Source organism: Loxodonta africana, chromosome 24 (assembly GCF_030014295.1).
Source record: "Loxodonta africana isolate mLoxAfr1 chromosome 24, mLoxAfr1.hap2, whole genome shotgun sequence".
In the NCBI taxonomy this organism is placed as follows: domain Eukaryota; kingdom Metazoa; phylum Chordata; class Mammalia; order Proboscidea; family Elephantidae; genus Loxodonta; species Loxodonta africana.
Genome location: NC_087365.1, coordinates 59,276,518 through 59,291,973, shown reverse-complemented (window position 1 = coordinate 59,291,973; position 15,456 = coordinate 59,276,518). Strand labels below are relative to the sequence as shown.

General features: G+C 53.4%; 1 protein-coding gene across 2 annotated transcripts in view; it reads right to left on the bottom strand.

Moving 5' to 3' along the window:
• The window catches only part of PHACTR3 (phosphatase and actin regulator 3), a 195,310-nt gene extending 187,549 nt beyond the window's left edge, over positions 1 to 7,761 (bottom strand). For both annotated transcript variants that reach the window (XM_064276301.1, XM_064276300.1), the window contains exon 1: positions 7,644 to 7,761. In XM_064276301.1, the coding sequence (XP_064132371.1) occupies positions 7,644 to 7,761 (118 nt within the window). The remainder of the gene's footprint in view (positions 1 to 7,643) is intronic.
• Positions 7,762 to 15,456: the final 7,695 nt, after the last annotated feature.

The window sequence follows — 15,456 nt, the reverse complement described above, 5'->3', positions numbered from 1 at the left end:
GCTGTCGAGTTGATTCTGACTCATGGCGACATTATAGGGTTTCCAAGGCTATAGTCTACAGAAGCAGGCTGCCACATCTTTCTCCTGCAGAGCAGCTGGTGGGTTCAAATCACTGACCTTTCAGTTAGCAGTCAAGCACTTAACCATTGTGCCACCAGGGCTCCTGAAACACAGTTATAGTAGATGGGAATAGGTTCCAGCTCTCTAATTCCTTAATAAATGGGTCTCACTTTCTAAGACATACACCGATTAAATTCAAACTCTTTCCTTTTGCCCCCATTCCTGTGACGTTTTACTTTACACCCTTAAAGGATGCTGTGGTTGAAGCACAGGAAGGGGCCTGGAAGATGGACACTCTCCACACCCCCACACCTGCTGTGGCTGCTGTAGTCCCACCATAAGACGATGACGTCAAAATGCTTGCCTCCATCACTCCACACGGGCTCCCTTCCCTACGAGAGTTCTGCAATACGCTTGTAAAGACAACACTCGGAAGAGTTCAACAATCAAAATAAATGTACATTCAAACCTCATGTCAAGATGACCAGTGCACTATCCCAGAATGATCAGACCAGAAGGAAAAACTTGGAGAAAGTGGGGTGACTCTAGAAGATTCTGCTCACAGGGCTGGGGAAAGAGAGTGTCCAGGAGAGCATCTCTGAGGAGGCTGGGTGGAACCGGGGCTGGGAGACGGAGGAGGAGGGTGGAAATGGCTCAGACAAAATGGTGGTGATGAGAATACGTGGGAGCGGTCAGGAGGCCAGGCCTGCATGGGAGAGACTATTACAGCAACCCATCCGGAGCAGGCTGCAGCTGCCACCCAGGGACAGCAAAAACAGAATCCTCTTCCTCCTCACTTCCCAAGGCAAACTCCGTGCCTGTGTGATTCTGAGACACTGGAAGGCTCAGTCGCCTTGACTGTCTTGTCCCTCTCAGGTTGGGGCAGCTCTTATCCACATTTTACACATGAGGAAAAGAATTTCAAGAAGCTGAGAAGCTTGGCCAAGACCCAGAGCCCTGAGAGGTGGGGCTGAGAGTGGACACTTTCTCTACCAGCTGGCTCCATTGCTTCCCCAACTGTATTAACAAAAGCTGGGCTTGTTAGAGGACATGTAAGGAGGGGTGACTGCTGTGTGCCCATCAAAATTGATTCCCACTCATAGTGATCTCCTGTGACAACTGAATACAACTGCCTCACAGGGTTTTCTAGGCCGTCATCTCTACTGGAGCAGATCTTCAGGTCTTTCTCTTGTAGAGCAGCTGGGTGGGTTTGAACCACCAACCTTTCCGTTAGCAGCCCAGTGCTTAACCATTGCACCACCAGGGCTCTTTGTGTGAGGGTAGCTGTGAATAGCTGTGAAACCAAGAACCAGTAAAATTCACTATTATAGACAACAGCTCAGTCATTCTCTTCTACCCTGAAGGTACTGACGGTGTCCACCACCATTTTACATAAAGCAAACAGGTTCAGAGAGAAGTGACTTGCCCAAGATCGCATAAGTGGAGCCAGGGCTTGGACTCCTCCAACCAACTCTAGGCGTTATTTTCTCGGCCAAGCAGAACCACCCAGCAAGGGCTGTACACGACACCCTGTAGGTTCTCTGGAAAAGTGTACTGAATGAAGTTAACCTTGTATGAGTAAGACATTACCTAGAATTTGGTGTCCACCCCTCCAGAGGGTGAGGTGATTGGATCAGGGGTTGGGGGGGAGGGGTGGGTAACCAGGGTTCCCCTTAGCCAGAGCACTCTACCAAAACCAAAAACAAACCTGTTGCCGTCAAGTGGATTCTGACTCATGGTAACCCTATAAGACAGAGTAGAACTGTCCCATAGGGTTTCCAAGGAGCAGCTGGTAGATTTGAACTCCTGACCTTTTGGTTAGCAGCCAAGCTCTTAACCACTGCACCACCAGGGCTCCCAGAGCACTCTAGAACCATGTAAAGCACATGCTTGTGTACCCTTTCAATCAACATTCTTTGGGTTGGAGAACAACCAAGTGCCAGCGCAATGCCAGTGCCAGTGACGCAGATGAGAATACGACAGACGAGGCCCTGCCCCAGGAGCATCCAGGCCACAGTAGAGCAGTCCAACACAGCTGAAGGCAAGGATGGAATGTCCTAGAACTGCACTATCCGGTATGGCGGCCACCAGCCACACACGGCTACTGAACACTTAAAAAGTGGCTAGTGGAACCGCATTTTTCATTTTAATTTAGATTTACATTGCCACAAGTAGCTAAGTGGCTACTGCATTAGACCATGTAGGTCTAGAAGGAGAGGCAGACAATAAACAAGTTAGTAAAGTAAGTGTTGTTGTTGTTGTTGTGTACCATTGAGTCGATTTCAACTCAGAGACCTGGTGTGACAGAGTAGAACTGCCCCATAGGGTTTTCTAGGCCGTAATCTTTACAGGAGCAGATAGCCAGGCCTTTATCCTGTGGAGCTGCCAGGTGGTTCAAACAGTCAACCTTTCAGTCAGCAGCTGAGTGCTTAACTGTTGTGCCACCAGGGCTCCTAGTCAAATAAGTAAATGAGACCATTTCAAAGAGTGATGGGTAGGGTGAAGGAGGAAGGGTGATGTGACCCGAGGAGCTCAGAGTGGGGCTGGGGTCAGCTGTGATGCTGGCTTCATGGTGTCTTCTGAGGTTCCAATGCTCAACAGCCACGCAGGGTACCTGGGACAGTCCCAAGGACAGAGCCGCCTGCTGTCATTGCTTTCTGCATCAGCTTAGGGTGAGAAGGGGACAGGGAACAGAAATTCAAAACACACCCAGTCCCTTTCTATAATAAAATGCAATGCTTTCATAATCAGGGAAAAATTTTTAAACTTGTATTATTTTTTAAAGCATCCAGCTTTTATTTTTAATAACCCGAGGAAGCTGACAAGGTAATTACTGCATAGCTCTGCTGCTAATTAAGCCATGTAGACACTCTACAAGGGGCCACAGGGAGACTCCCCTAGAGATGAGACTCCAAAGTAAGACTGCATTCGAGGAATGAAACTAGGAAGAAACTCAGAGAGCCGCCGCCCCTTCTGGCCCCGCTGACCCACCCGGGCAGCCCTGCAGTGGCAGTGAGTGGCACCCAGTACTACCCATGGGAGGTGGGGAACAGGGAGCACAAATATTAAAAGGAATAGAAAGAAGGACCCCACGGGAGGGATGAGAGGAACAGGGAGAGGTGATGCCCTTGTCTCAAAGCCACGTGAAGTTTGCATTTGATCCAAAGGGCTGTTATTTGTGCCATCAAGTCAATTCTGACTCATTGCGACCCCATGTGACAGAGCTGAACTGCCCCATAGGTTTCCTAGGCTGTAATCTTTATGTAAGGTGCCCTGGTGGTGCAGTGGTTAAGCATTCAGCTGCTAACCGAAAGGTTGGTGGTTCGAACTCACCAGCCGCTCCGCAGGAGAAAGATGTTGCAGTCTACTTCCGTAGATATTTACAGCCTTAGAAACCCCCTATGGGGCAGATCTACTCCGTCCTACAGGGTCACTATGAGTCGAAATAGACTCGATGGCAAGGGGTGAATGGGACAAGAAGCAGCTCTAGCTCACTAGCAGTCAAGGAATCATAATTGGGCCCAACAAGATACCACTAGTCACAAATGATTTCAGAGGTGAGTAAGGGCTTGGGGAAAGGGGGTTTGAATACATTCTGGAAGGAGTGTCAATTGGTACATTCCTGGAGGGTGCAAGTTGGCGAGAGCTAATAAAATAGAAAAGGTGGGTCCCTGGGTGACCCTGACATCCACTAGCTCCACTCTGCCCTGGAGGAACATACACAAGCGAGCATGAAGGGGCTTATGCCCAAGAACCACTGCAGTGTCCCTTGTAATGGGTGAAACCTGGACACTAAAGAATATCCATGAGCTAAACTGTCATGTGAGTCCCTGGATGGTACAAATGGTTAATCAAGTCTACCTAGAGACACCTTGGACAAAAAGTCTGGCAATCTACATCTGAAAAATCAGTCCTTGAAAACCCTACAGAGCATAGTTCTACTCTGACACACATGGATTCAGTGGAGAATGAAACGAAAAAGAGAGATGGCGATGTGGTAGAGTGGTTACATCCTCAAGAACCAGTGCTGAGTAAAAACAGGAGTTGAAGATCACATACAGTGTACTACTACCCATGTCTTCTTAGACACCGTTTTCCAAGAACATGTAAATATGTATGCATGCAGGGAAAGGTTCAGCTAATCCCCACTAAGCTCTGATCACAGATAAAATCTGGAGAATGGGAGAAAGAAGTGTCAAAGGATCTATCCAGTCATGTTTTGAGTTCTAAGCGAGAGAAAATTGACGCATTAAAATGCATTTGGGCTTTATTCATGATTGCCCAGAATTGGAAGCCAACAAGATACCCTCCAATAGATTACAGGACAAACTGTGGTACATCCATACAATGGGGTGCTATTCCAGGAGAAAATGAAATGAGCCATCAAGCCACAAAAAGACATGGAGAAAACAAGTGCATCTTGCTAAGGGAAAGAAGCCAGTCTGAAAAGGGTACAAAACCGTATGATTTCAACTCTGACATTCTGGAAAAGGCAAAACCATCCAGACTGTAAAAAAAGATCAGTGGTTTCCAGGGGTTTGGAGGAAGGGAGAAACGGAGGGATGAATAGGTGGAGCAAATGGCATTTTCAGGCAGTGAAAACGATTCTGTGTGATACTATAACGGTGGACACATGACACTATGCATTCGTCAAGATCCACAGGGCTCTGCGACACAGAGCCTGATCCCTCATGTTAACTCTGGGCTTTAGTTAGTAACAATGTATCAGTGCCGGTTCATACACTGCAGCAAATGTACCACAGGGACGCCAGGTGTTCACAATGGGAAACTCTGCCAGCCGGGGAGCAGGGGGCAGATGCCACTCTCTGCACTTCCAGCACAGGTTTTGTGGTGTTGATTTTGTTTTGTTTTGAACATTTTATTGTTGTTTACATGTAACTTTACAAAGCAAATCAGTTTCCCGTTCAACAACTGATACACAGCTGGTTTCAGGACACTGGTTGACATGACCCTGAATGTGTCAGCGCTCTCCCCAGTTCCTCCCTGGGTCCCCGTGTCCATTCCACCACCTTCCTGCCCCTACTGGCCTTCTGAACTTTCCCTTTGAGCAGAGGCTGCCCTGCAGGTCTCGCAGAGTTGATTGCTGGGGTGTACATTCCCCATCTGCAGTTTTTCTGTAAACCTAAAATTGTTCCTTTAAAAAGTCTTTTAAAATAATTTAGATGCATTTAAATTGCAAGAAGTAAATGCAAGCGTGGGCTGTTTTATGAAGTACAGACTCTCAACAGAAGGGGGTGATTCTTCTCTTTTTCTTTGTAGTGGGCTATTCCACAGCTGGAATGCTGGGCTTGCCCCTCAGAAGCCTCAGTTAGGAGCCCCGGTGGCACAGCGGTTAAGTGTCCGGCTGCTAACCTAAAGGTCGGCAGTTCATACTCACAAGCTGCTCCGCAGGAGAAAGACACGGCAGTCTGCTTCCGCAGAGATTACAGTCTTGGAATCCCTATGGGGCAGTTCTACTCTGTCCTACATGGTTGCACTGAGTCTGAATCTACTGGACAACGGTGAGTAAGGGACTGCCCGAGGAAAAGCTGAGACTTTTTGGCCTGCTGAAGAAACATCCCCGGGGGTACAGTAACTGCCACAAGCCATCAAACTGTCAGCTGAACACAGCACCCTGCCCTGAGCAGCACACAGCATGAGAGGATCCTGTCCAGACTGATGGGCAACAGACCCTTTCCAGCCAACTGAAAAGGGATTTTTAAACACATCTGTCAAAAACTAAGCTTGCCCTGGCTCCGAAAGAAGTGAGTCCTCCACCAACAGAGGGAACCAAGCATTTGCCAACCCAATCAGGCAAGGTAGTTGTCGAAAACACATGCTTTGTCCACCCTCCTGGGTTCAAGCTTCCAACTTGAAGGTTCTAGTTCTCTTCCTTCCAGAATGCCTGTGCTTAACACTGTCCAGAAATACTTGACTGGTCTGTGCTTTTGAGCAAGGCTCTGCCATTCACAGAGTCATACATGTCTTAGCCTTTTCACATCCTATGTCTGCCCCATTTTGACTACCTGGACCAGAGAAGACCTCGCGTGAATGTCCTCCCGTGGCCCACCTTAACCACCAGCATCCGAGCCCTTCCCCTGCCTCCCGCGTGGACCAGTACCAGCCACCTGCCTCGCTCACTCTCCGTTCCCACCCACGGAGGCATCAAACCACAGACAGCCAAAAGGCTAAATCCTAATTTCCATTTCAAGTTTGCTTCCTTTTACTGCCAAAGAGACAAAAGGAGCTGGAAAGGGGGCTCTCGTGAGGAGCCATTCAACTTCTGTGATTGGAACAAGCGTGGATTCATATCTTCCACCCAGAGAAAACCAACCCATCTTGGAGCACTGAAGGCTTAATCCTGATTCCTAATAAAAGGACTAATTAAAGCCTTAAGGGCCAGCTCCAGGCAGCCTCTCCTTGAAACTCCAAGGAAATTAACTTGTCCTCCCAGATCCAGCAAAGCCAGAGATGTCCTTCTGGCTGGCACCACAGTTTGACCAAATGACAGTCCATCATGGTAACAAAGAAATCGCACAAGACTTGGATGGGTTTATTGTTTCAAATTTCCAATAGCTCCTCCGGAGCTGTCTGTAATGGGCTTGCTTTGCCTTCACAGCCAAGCTCCAACATTTCAGGGAAGGAATCCCTCCCCTAAACCCAGCCTGCTCCCTGGCCCGCTGGGATCTACCTGACCTGGACGCACCCATCCAACTGACCGAGTCTTCGTTGGGGGTGCGTTCATTTAGAGAGGGGAGTAAAGGCCATTTGGTATCCAGACAGTCTGTGCTTTTCTAAACTACAAAATCAGGCCTACTAGCTTGACATGGAAACACCAGCTCTGCTTCTTTTTTTGAACCCCACATCCCCGCTCAGACTTCTCCCTCTGAAGTGAAAATTGCCTTCTGGTGGAGAAAGGTTTTAATAATCACACTGCTTCCTGCATCTCCATGGTGACAGGCATGCTGCCCACCCCCTCCTGCTTTATTAGGCCTTTCTTCCTCTCTGGAAAGTAATCAATCAAGCCTTATAGACGCCTTTGTGACCAGAATGATCACCTCCACAACAGACGCTGCCCTGGGGGTGGGGAGTGGACGGGGTCTATATAATTCCATGGACTTGTGCCGGTGTCCTGCTGCCACCTGCCCTCTGCCTCCCTGCCGGTTGCTCTGCCAAGCGCACCTGTCCAGAGGCAAGGGCCCAGGTGCGCCAGGCCCCACGAGTTGGGCACCAGTGGAAGCCCCTTTGCGCTGGCGGCTGCGGGGACGCCCCCTGCCCGCACAGGAACACCCACCTGGGGCCACCTGGGCTGGAGCCACCGGGCAGGCAGAGCCCTAGGCAGAAGCGGCCACAGGTTAGCGCCCTCCTTTCCCGTCCCCTGCTGCCAGCGCCCTGGAGGGGAGGCAGCCTCTCAGAGTGGCAGGGCAGGCGGTCTGTGGGCCCTGCTCCTCCCGGACAAAGACTTCTCTGCGGCCCGACCCCAGATCAGGGAGGCGGCTGAGCCGGAGCGGGGGTGCCCCTCTTCTCCCCGACACAGACAGGACCAGCACAGGTTCCGGCGCCCTCCTCCCCCCACCCGTTACCTGGGTTGTCACTGGCGTCCGCGGAGGATGTGGCCGAGGAGTCGGTGAGAACGCTTGGGTCACTCTGCGAGCGGCCCCGCGACACGAGGCAGCCACTGCCGTCCTCGGACGCGGCCATGGCCCGGCGCGCGGGGCCACTCGGCGGAGCCACGGGAAGTCAGATCATCAGCGGCGGCCAAGGTCAATGGCGAGGGGCTGGCAGGGGCCAGAGGGGCGTCTTGTTAAAAAGGCGAATAAAAAAGGCCCGGGAAGGAACGGGAGGTGGCCTCCGGGGCTGCTTCGGCCGGAGACAATAGCGTCGCGGGCGGCAGGCAGGCGCATCCCGGAGCGCGGAGCCCTGCTTTGTTATTTATTCGTGCTTATTCCCATTCTTCGGTCTATATTCCAGAAAAAAAAAAAAAAGTTGAACCAGGAAATAAAAACTTTTTCTGGTCAGTGTGTATTGCGCGCTTGGGGCAAGGGGTGATGTCCAGAAAAGTCTGGGGGCGCTTTCTCCCCCACCCCACCCCCCACCCCCCCCCCCCGGAAAAAAAGGAAAAATGAAGAATCTTTGCTCTTGCGATTGCTTTAATCTGAAAGCTGTTCCCGGAGCATCTGTTAGAAAACATTAGGATTCTCCCATCATGCTGCGCGCGAGAGGAGCATGACGTCACAGGAGAGGGGCGTGCGAAGGGGGGTGGTAATGGGGAGGGGTCTCAGACACCTGGTCTACTTGCCGCCTGGGATGGGCCCTGGGTTGTGAGCCCCCCACCCCACCCCACCCATACTCTAGAAACAGGCTGCTCTCACAACCCCTTCCACCCTCTCCCCAGCAGGCTGGGAGGGGACCCTCAGAGCAGGCGCCTCCCTTGGAGGCAGGGCCCAATTTCCCCAGCAGCTGCAGGCTGCTTGTTTCTCCTGGTAGCCCCTTCTCTCTGGGATGTAGAGGCCAGTGGGTCCCCTCCCCCCAGGACCACTTGGGGCTTCACCCCTGCCCCCTATCTGGTCTGGGGGTACCACCCCCCCCAGGAGGGACAGAAGCAGGAGGCACAGGTGTCTTCCAGGGAGGCTTCCCCCAGCAACTCTCCACGGAGTTGATGGGGTAGGAGGTGACACCCCCTAGGGCTGCCACTTAAGGAGGTGTCCTCTGAGGTGCTAATGAGCAAATTCTCACAATCCTAGATGCCAAAGATGAGGTGGGGCAAACACACAGGCCAAAGCCCCAGTGATAAGCAGAGTAAAGAGGAAAGCCCAGGACACAGCCCCAGGACAGAGCCTGGGCAGGGATGCATGGGGTGGCACAGCCTGGCCCAGGAGTACATCTGGGAGGAGGGGGCATTTACACAGAGGCTATAGGTACACCTGGGAACACCTAGGGGTCAAATGCTCCCAGAGGAGGAGACAGCAGGTGCCAAGGCTAAGGGGGGCCACCCTGGGGGCTGGCCCTGCACAGGCTGCCACCCCCAAACAGCGCCCTGGGGTGGGACACTCCTTAGTCCCCTTAGTCCTTGGTCCCCCAGCTGGTAACAATAGAGACTGCAACACCCCCCCCCCCAGCTCTTTCTTACACCACCAGAACCTAGAGCAGGGTCTGAGGGTACAAGAGGCACCCTGTTGGCGGCTCTGGAGGAAACCCCAATTAAGTGCAGATGACAATTAAAGGTTCCATGTGGCGCCCCAAGCATCCAGGCAGCGTCAGTCCTCATTCGTTTCACAAGGAGCCTGGTCCACGCCAGGTATCAGGGCTCAGCATGAACACAGAGTGGCCTGGTGGGTCTCCCAGGATGGGGAGGGATGATCACTAACAAGGCAACAGACACCCCAACAGACGTGCAGTCACAATTGGCAATTAATACTGTGAAGCAAAAAGGAGACTGAGGGGACATCTCACTAGATATTTGGAATCAACAAGAATGTAGTCAGTTGCAAAGTGACCAGCTCTGGGCTGAGTGCTTTCCGAGGGTGACACCATTTCTTCCCAACAACTGCCCTAGGAGGATAGCTACTGCAGACTCCACTTAGGGGTGAGGACACCCCTGGCAGGAGTGGGGGTTGGCCTGAAGTCCACTTGAAATGCAGGTGAAGAACCAACAGACTTCACAATGGTCAAAACAGTGGAAGCAACCCAGGTGTCCATCGACAGACAGTGGATCTACAAACTGTGGTCTTGCCCTGCCCTGGCCTGGGGCTCCAAGCTAGGCAAAGCCTAGGGGACCCCCTTCTCACCCTGATCAGAAAGCCTGAAGCCATGTCCTGACAAGGGAGCCCTGATAGCCCCAGCATGGTTGCTTTAAGGAATTGCCAAGAGCAAGGCAAAGTTAATTGAATCTTCCAAAAGAGTTCCTTTAAAAAACACAAACAGGTGAAAACAAAGTGGCGGGGGGGGGCAGTCCTCTGCAGGCAGTCAGAGTGGGCACTCAGCAGAGGAGCCTTGAGACTGACGGCCCCCCACCCCACATACACACAGTGTATGTAGGAAGTGCCACTCTGCTTGGGGGGTGTGAAAAGGCCGCATAGGGGCCAATCCCACCTGGGTCTCCAAAGTTGGCTTTATCCACACAGCACAGAGGGCAGGTCAGTGATGCACCCAGCCAGCACTTCCCTGGCACACAGTATGCAAGAGTGTGGAACACCCCAGGAATCCCACAATGCACAAGATGTGAATGGACCTTGTCTTCCCTGAGCCCTGGGTCTGCAGAGAAGACATGATTAACAGATAAGCAATCATCAGATTTCAAGGAGCCTAGACTATAGGATGGCTTCAAGGGGGCATGAGGAGCAGGTCTGACGAGGTGAAGCTCTGGAAGTTGAGGGATAAACAGACACGAACCTGACAATAAAGGAGGGAGGGTCTCCTTGGCAGAGGAGCCACGTTGGCAAGGCAGGAGTGGGGATGGGGCAGCATGGTGCCCTGAGATCCTGCAAAAAGGCCAGAGTGAGGGGGATGGGGCACCAGCTGAGGCCAGAGAGGGGCAAGACTGGACCCTACGGTGCCTTCTGGCCCTTGGTACGCATCTGAATTTTGTCCCCTCCCCCCAAAAAGAAAAACTAAAACAAAATCCATTGCCATCAAGTCAGTTCTGATTCATGGCAACCCTGTCACAAAGAACTGCCCCATAAGGTTTTTCTGGTTGTAATCTATAGAAGTGGACTGCCAGGCCTTTCTTCTGCAGAGCATTTGGGTAGATTTGAAACACTAACCTTTGGTTAGTAGTTGAGCACAAACTATTTGTGTCACCCAGGAAGATGAAAAGCTGCTAGAGAATTTCGAGCAGAAGAGAGTATCTACTGGACCCCTTTGGTTGCTACTCGAGAAAGGAAAAGGAGTGACAAGGGAAGAAGCAGGAAGGGGAAGACGGCAGGGGGGTTTCTGCCACGGTGGCCTGGCCAAGCTGGAGGAGGTGGGGTGGACAGGCAGGAAGATGTGGGGTTGAGCAGGCTGGAGGAGGTTGGGTGGCCAGGCTGGAGGAGATGAAGCGGCCAGGTGGGAAGATGTGGAGGTAAGCAGGCTGGAGAAGGTGGGGTGAGCAGGCTGGAGGTGGAGTGAGCAGGCTGGAGGTGGAATAAGCAGGCTGGAGGTGGGGTGACCAGGCTGGAGGAGGTGGGGTGAGCAGGCTGGAGGTAAGGTGAGTAGGCTGGAAGTGAGGTGAGCAGGCTGGAGGTGGAGTGAGCAGGCTGGAGTTGGGGTGGGCAGGCTGGAGTTGGGGTGAGCAGGCTGGAGGTGGGGTGAGCAGGCTGGAGGTGGGGTGAGCAGGCTGGAGGTGGGGTGAGCAGGCTGGAGGTGGGGTGAGCAGGCTGGAGGAGATGGGGTGAGCAGCCTGGAGGAGGTAGGGTGGCCAGGCTGGAGTAGATGAAGTAGCCAAGTGGGAATATGTGGGGGTGAGCAGGCTGGAGAAGGTGGGGTGAGCAGGCTGGAGGTAAGGTGAGCAGGCTGGAGGTAAGGTGAGCAGGCTGGAGGTGGAGTGACCAGGCTGGAGGTGGAGTGACCAGGCTGGAGGTGGGGTGGCCAGGCTGGAGGTGGGGTAAACAGGCTGGAGGAGGTGGGGTGAGCAGGCTGGAGGTAAGGTGAGTAGGCTGGAAGTGAGGTGAGCAGGCTGGAGGTGGAGTGAGCAGACTGGAGGTGGGGTGAGCAGGCTGGAGGTGGGGTGAGCAGGCTGGAGTTGGGGTGAGCAGGCTGGAGGAGATGGGGTGAGCAGGCTGGAGGAGATGGGGTGAGCAGGCTGGAGGAGACGGGGTGAGCAGGCTGGAGGAGACGGGGTGAGCAGGCTGGAGAAGACGGGGTGAGCAGGCTGGAGGAGACAAGGTGAGCAGGCTGGAGGAGACGAGGTGAGCAGGCTGGAGGAGGTGAGGTGAGGTGAGCAGGCTGGAGGAGGTGAAGTGAGCAGGCTGGAGGAGGTGAGGTGAGCAGGCTGGAGGAGGTGAGGTGAGCAGGCTGGAGGAGACAGGATGAGCAGGCTGGAGGAGGTGGGGTGAGCAGGCTGGAGGAGGTGACGTGAGCAGGCTGGAAGAGACAGAGTGAGCAGACTGGAGGAGATGAGGTGAGCAGGCTGGAGGAGGTGACGTGAGCAGGCTGGAGGAGGTGACGTGAGCAGGCTGGAAGAGACAGAGTGAGCAGACTGAAGGAGATGAGGTGAGCAGGCTGGAGGAGATGAGGTGAGCAGGCTGGAAGAGGTGGGGTAAGCAGGCTGGAGGAGGTGAGGTGAGCAAGCTGGGGGAGGCGAGGTGAGCAGGCTGGAGGTGGTGGGGTAAGCAGGCTGGAGGAGGTCAGGTGAGCAGGCTGGAGGAGGTCAGGTGAGCAGGCTGGAGGAGGTGAGGTGAGCAAGCTGGGGGAGGTGAGGTGAGCAAGCTGGAGGTGGTGGGGTGAGCAGGCTGGAGGAGGTGGGGTGAGCAGGGTGGAGGAGGTCAGGTGAGCAGGCTGGAGGAGGTGAGGTGAGCAAGCTGGGGGAGGTGAGGTGAGCAGGCTGGAGGTGGTGGGGTGAGCAGGCTGGAGAAGGTGGGGTGAGCAGGCTGGAGCAGATGAGGTGAGCAGGGTGGAGGAGGTCAGGTGAGCAGGCTGGAGCAGGTAAGGTGAGCAGGCTGGAGGAGACAGGGTGAGCAGGCTGGGTTCACTGTACCCAAAAGTAGCTCCAACAAGATCTGTGATGAGTTGGCTGTGGGGTGAAGAGCAGAAAGGAACCAAGGATGACACCCAGAGTTTGGCTTTTGGATGATTAACCGGATGTGGGGAAAGATGTCTTGGTAACCGTCAAGTCAGATACAGACAACTGGTGGGCATGGGGCCATCTCCTGGGCAGGGAGGGACCAAGTGGGGCAGAAGAGGAAGAGCCCTATTTGGACAGGCTGCTTTTGGTGTAATGCAGAAGAGCTATTACCTGGGTGATGTCACTGGAGCCTCCCGATGCTGGGCTGCACTGGACAGAGGTGCTGGGAGGTATCTGGGCCTTGGGGTCATACGCACCCATTCATACAAGCTGCAGCGGCATGACCGCTGTTTCCTTAGCTGCAGCCGTCGTGCATGCCTCACCAATGGCACCCCATGGGTAAAGTGGCACGTGCTGACAACCCCGGAGTTGCTCTCATGTGACCAACTGCCACAGGCCCTCAGCTCTGTGGCCCCCAACTTCTGAAGACCCCTCCCCACTCCTACCAGACAGGATCATAAAGCACACAGCCATGAGTTGACAAATTACAGCTACCAGAGGACATGAAGTTACATGTGAGGCACGCAGACATTTACTTCAATTTTGCAGTTTTCTTATTCTGCAGGGTGGGACCCTTGCAGGTTTGGAGGCCCCCTGAAAGGCCAATGGACCAAGGCTCTGGGCCGACTAGTTCCCTCTCGGGGACCATGTGTGCATATGCGGGGGTGTCTTCCTCACCCTTACTATGAAAATAACTAGACCAGCAAAACTTCAGTCACCTTAGAAAGAAATGCTCAGGCCAGCATCTTTAGACAAAGGTTCTTGAGGAATCAACCAACCAGTGACAAGAGAGCAAAACTGTAGGAACTCCGGACCAAAGAAACAAGAAGAGTGCAGGCAAAGCCACCTGCCCAGATGGAAGCAGGTGTAAAGGAGGGCAGCCGCGCCCTCTGCTGATCACAAGAGACATTGCACCCACAGTAGTCACCTCGACATGGGTTGTTGGGTGCCTTCCAGCAGGCTGACTCATGGTGACCCCATCTGATAGAGTACAACTGCCCCACAGGGTTGTTTAGGCTGCAGTATTGACAGAAGCAGACCGCCAGGTCTTTCTCCCGTGGAGCCACTGGGGGGTTTGAATCGCCAACTTTTAGGTTAGCAGCAGAGTGCTTAATTGTTTTGCCACCAGGGCTCCTTCCAATATAGCTGCTATCAACCTACAGAGTTCTCTGGTGCCGAGATCATTTGCCTTTTCACATTTTCCATGCATGCCCCAAGCATATCCAGGTGCCTATGTGTTGGAGGAAGGACAGCGTATAAGACAGTGGCCATGAAGTACGTATGAATATAGAGAAAAGAAGCAAAGCAAGAAGGGAGTGGGGAACGCCCCCCAGGCCACCCCTCTGCTGGAAACCATGCATCTCCCAGTGGCCTGTAGTTTCCTCCTGGGCACATCTCACATGCCTCCCTGTGGCGGGGTGCCACGTGACCTGCTTCCAGCCCAATGAAGGAAAAGGGTCAGGCTTCAGGTGCCTGGGAAAGAAAGACAGCATATCGGTGGAGAAGGATGGACAGAGAAAAGGTGTGTGCCATCGTCATCACCACTGCTGTTGTTGTCTGCAGACCTGGCTGTGTGTCTGCTTCCTACCTTCAAATGCCAAGTGGGGTCTGGGGCCACACCTGTGATGCTGGAGCAAGGCTTGAGTGTGAAAGGCTGACAGCTGAGGAAGGAGGCCTCTCTGCCTCCAGACCACCTGTAAAGTGGACAGACATTCTTGGGGTCTAAGCCTCTGGGAGAAGGGCCTGCACTCACTCAGCTCTTATCGTGTGCAGAGGTTGTGTGAGAACTAGTAACAGTAACATGCCTGATGCTAAAGATAACCACCTCTGGTAGGTACTATGGCAGTCTCACTTTGCAAATGAGGAAAACTGAGGCACAGCGTGCTCCAGTACTTACCCCAGGCAACAGAGCTGGTAAGTGGCAGAGCCCGATTTGAACTCAGATCCTCTACTCCAGAGCCTGACCTATCTGCATCCTAAGTGTCCTAACGAGCACAGGCAGGGACCCCGTGCTTTTTGGACTCCCCACAAAATGCACTGACTTGAGAAGGAGGAAGACGATGAGGTGACAGCAGTGGTGGCAGGATTTAGCGATGACAGCATTTTTGCAGAGCCGTAAAGCTTACTAAGGACTTTGCACAATTGCTTTAAAGTCCCGTGAGGCTGGAATGCTCATCTCCTTTTTACAAAGCACGAAGTTGAGGCTCAGAGAGGGCGTGTGACTTACCGAAGGGCACATCACATCTAACAAGTGATGGCAACAGGACAGGAAATGGTTCCTAGGTTCCTTCCATCACACTCACCCATATCCCCGCCCCCACACCAACCCGACCATCCCCCTGCCTCTGCACCGGTCAAGCCCTCTACCTGTACTCCAGCTGACCATGCAACCGTTCACTCAACAAACATGCACTGAACACCAACTACACCAGGCACTGTCCTGCATGCTGCTGGGGACATGGGTGACAGACCCAGCTCACAAGCTGGCAGGTGGGAAGAGTAGAAGCAAAGAACATCTCCCACCACCCAACACGGAGACACAGGAGCTGCTGGGGCAACTGCCCAGGCTGGGGGCATCGAGGAGGTCCCAGAGAGGAAATGGCCACTTGCTGGGGCCTTCCCATGGCCGATGT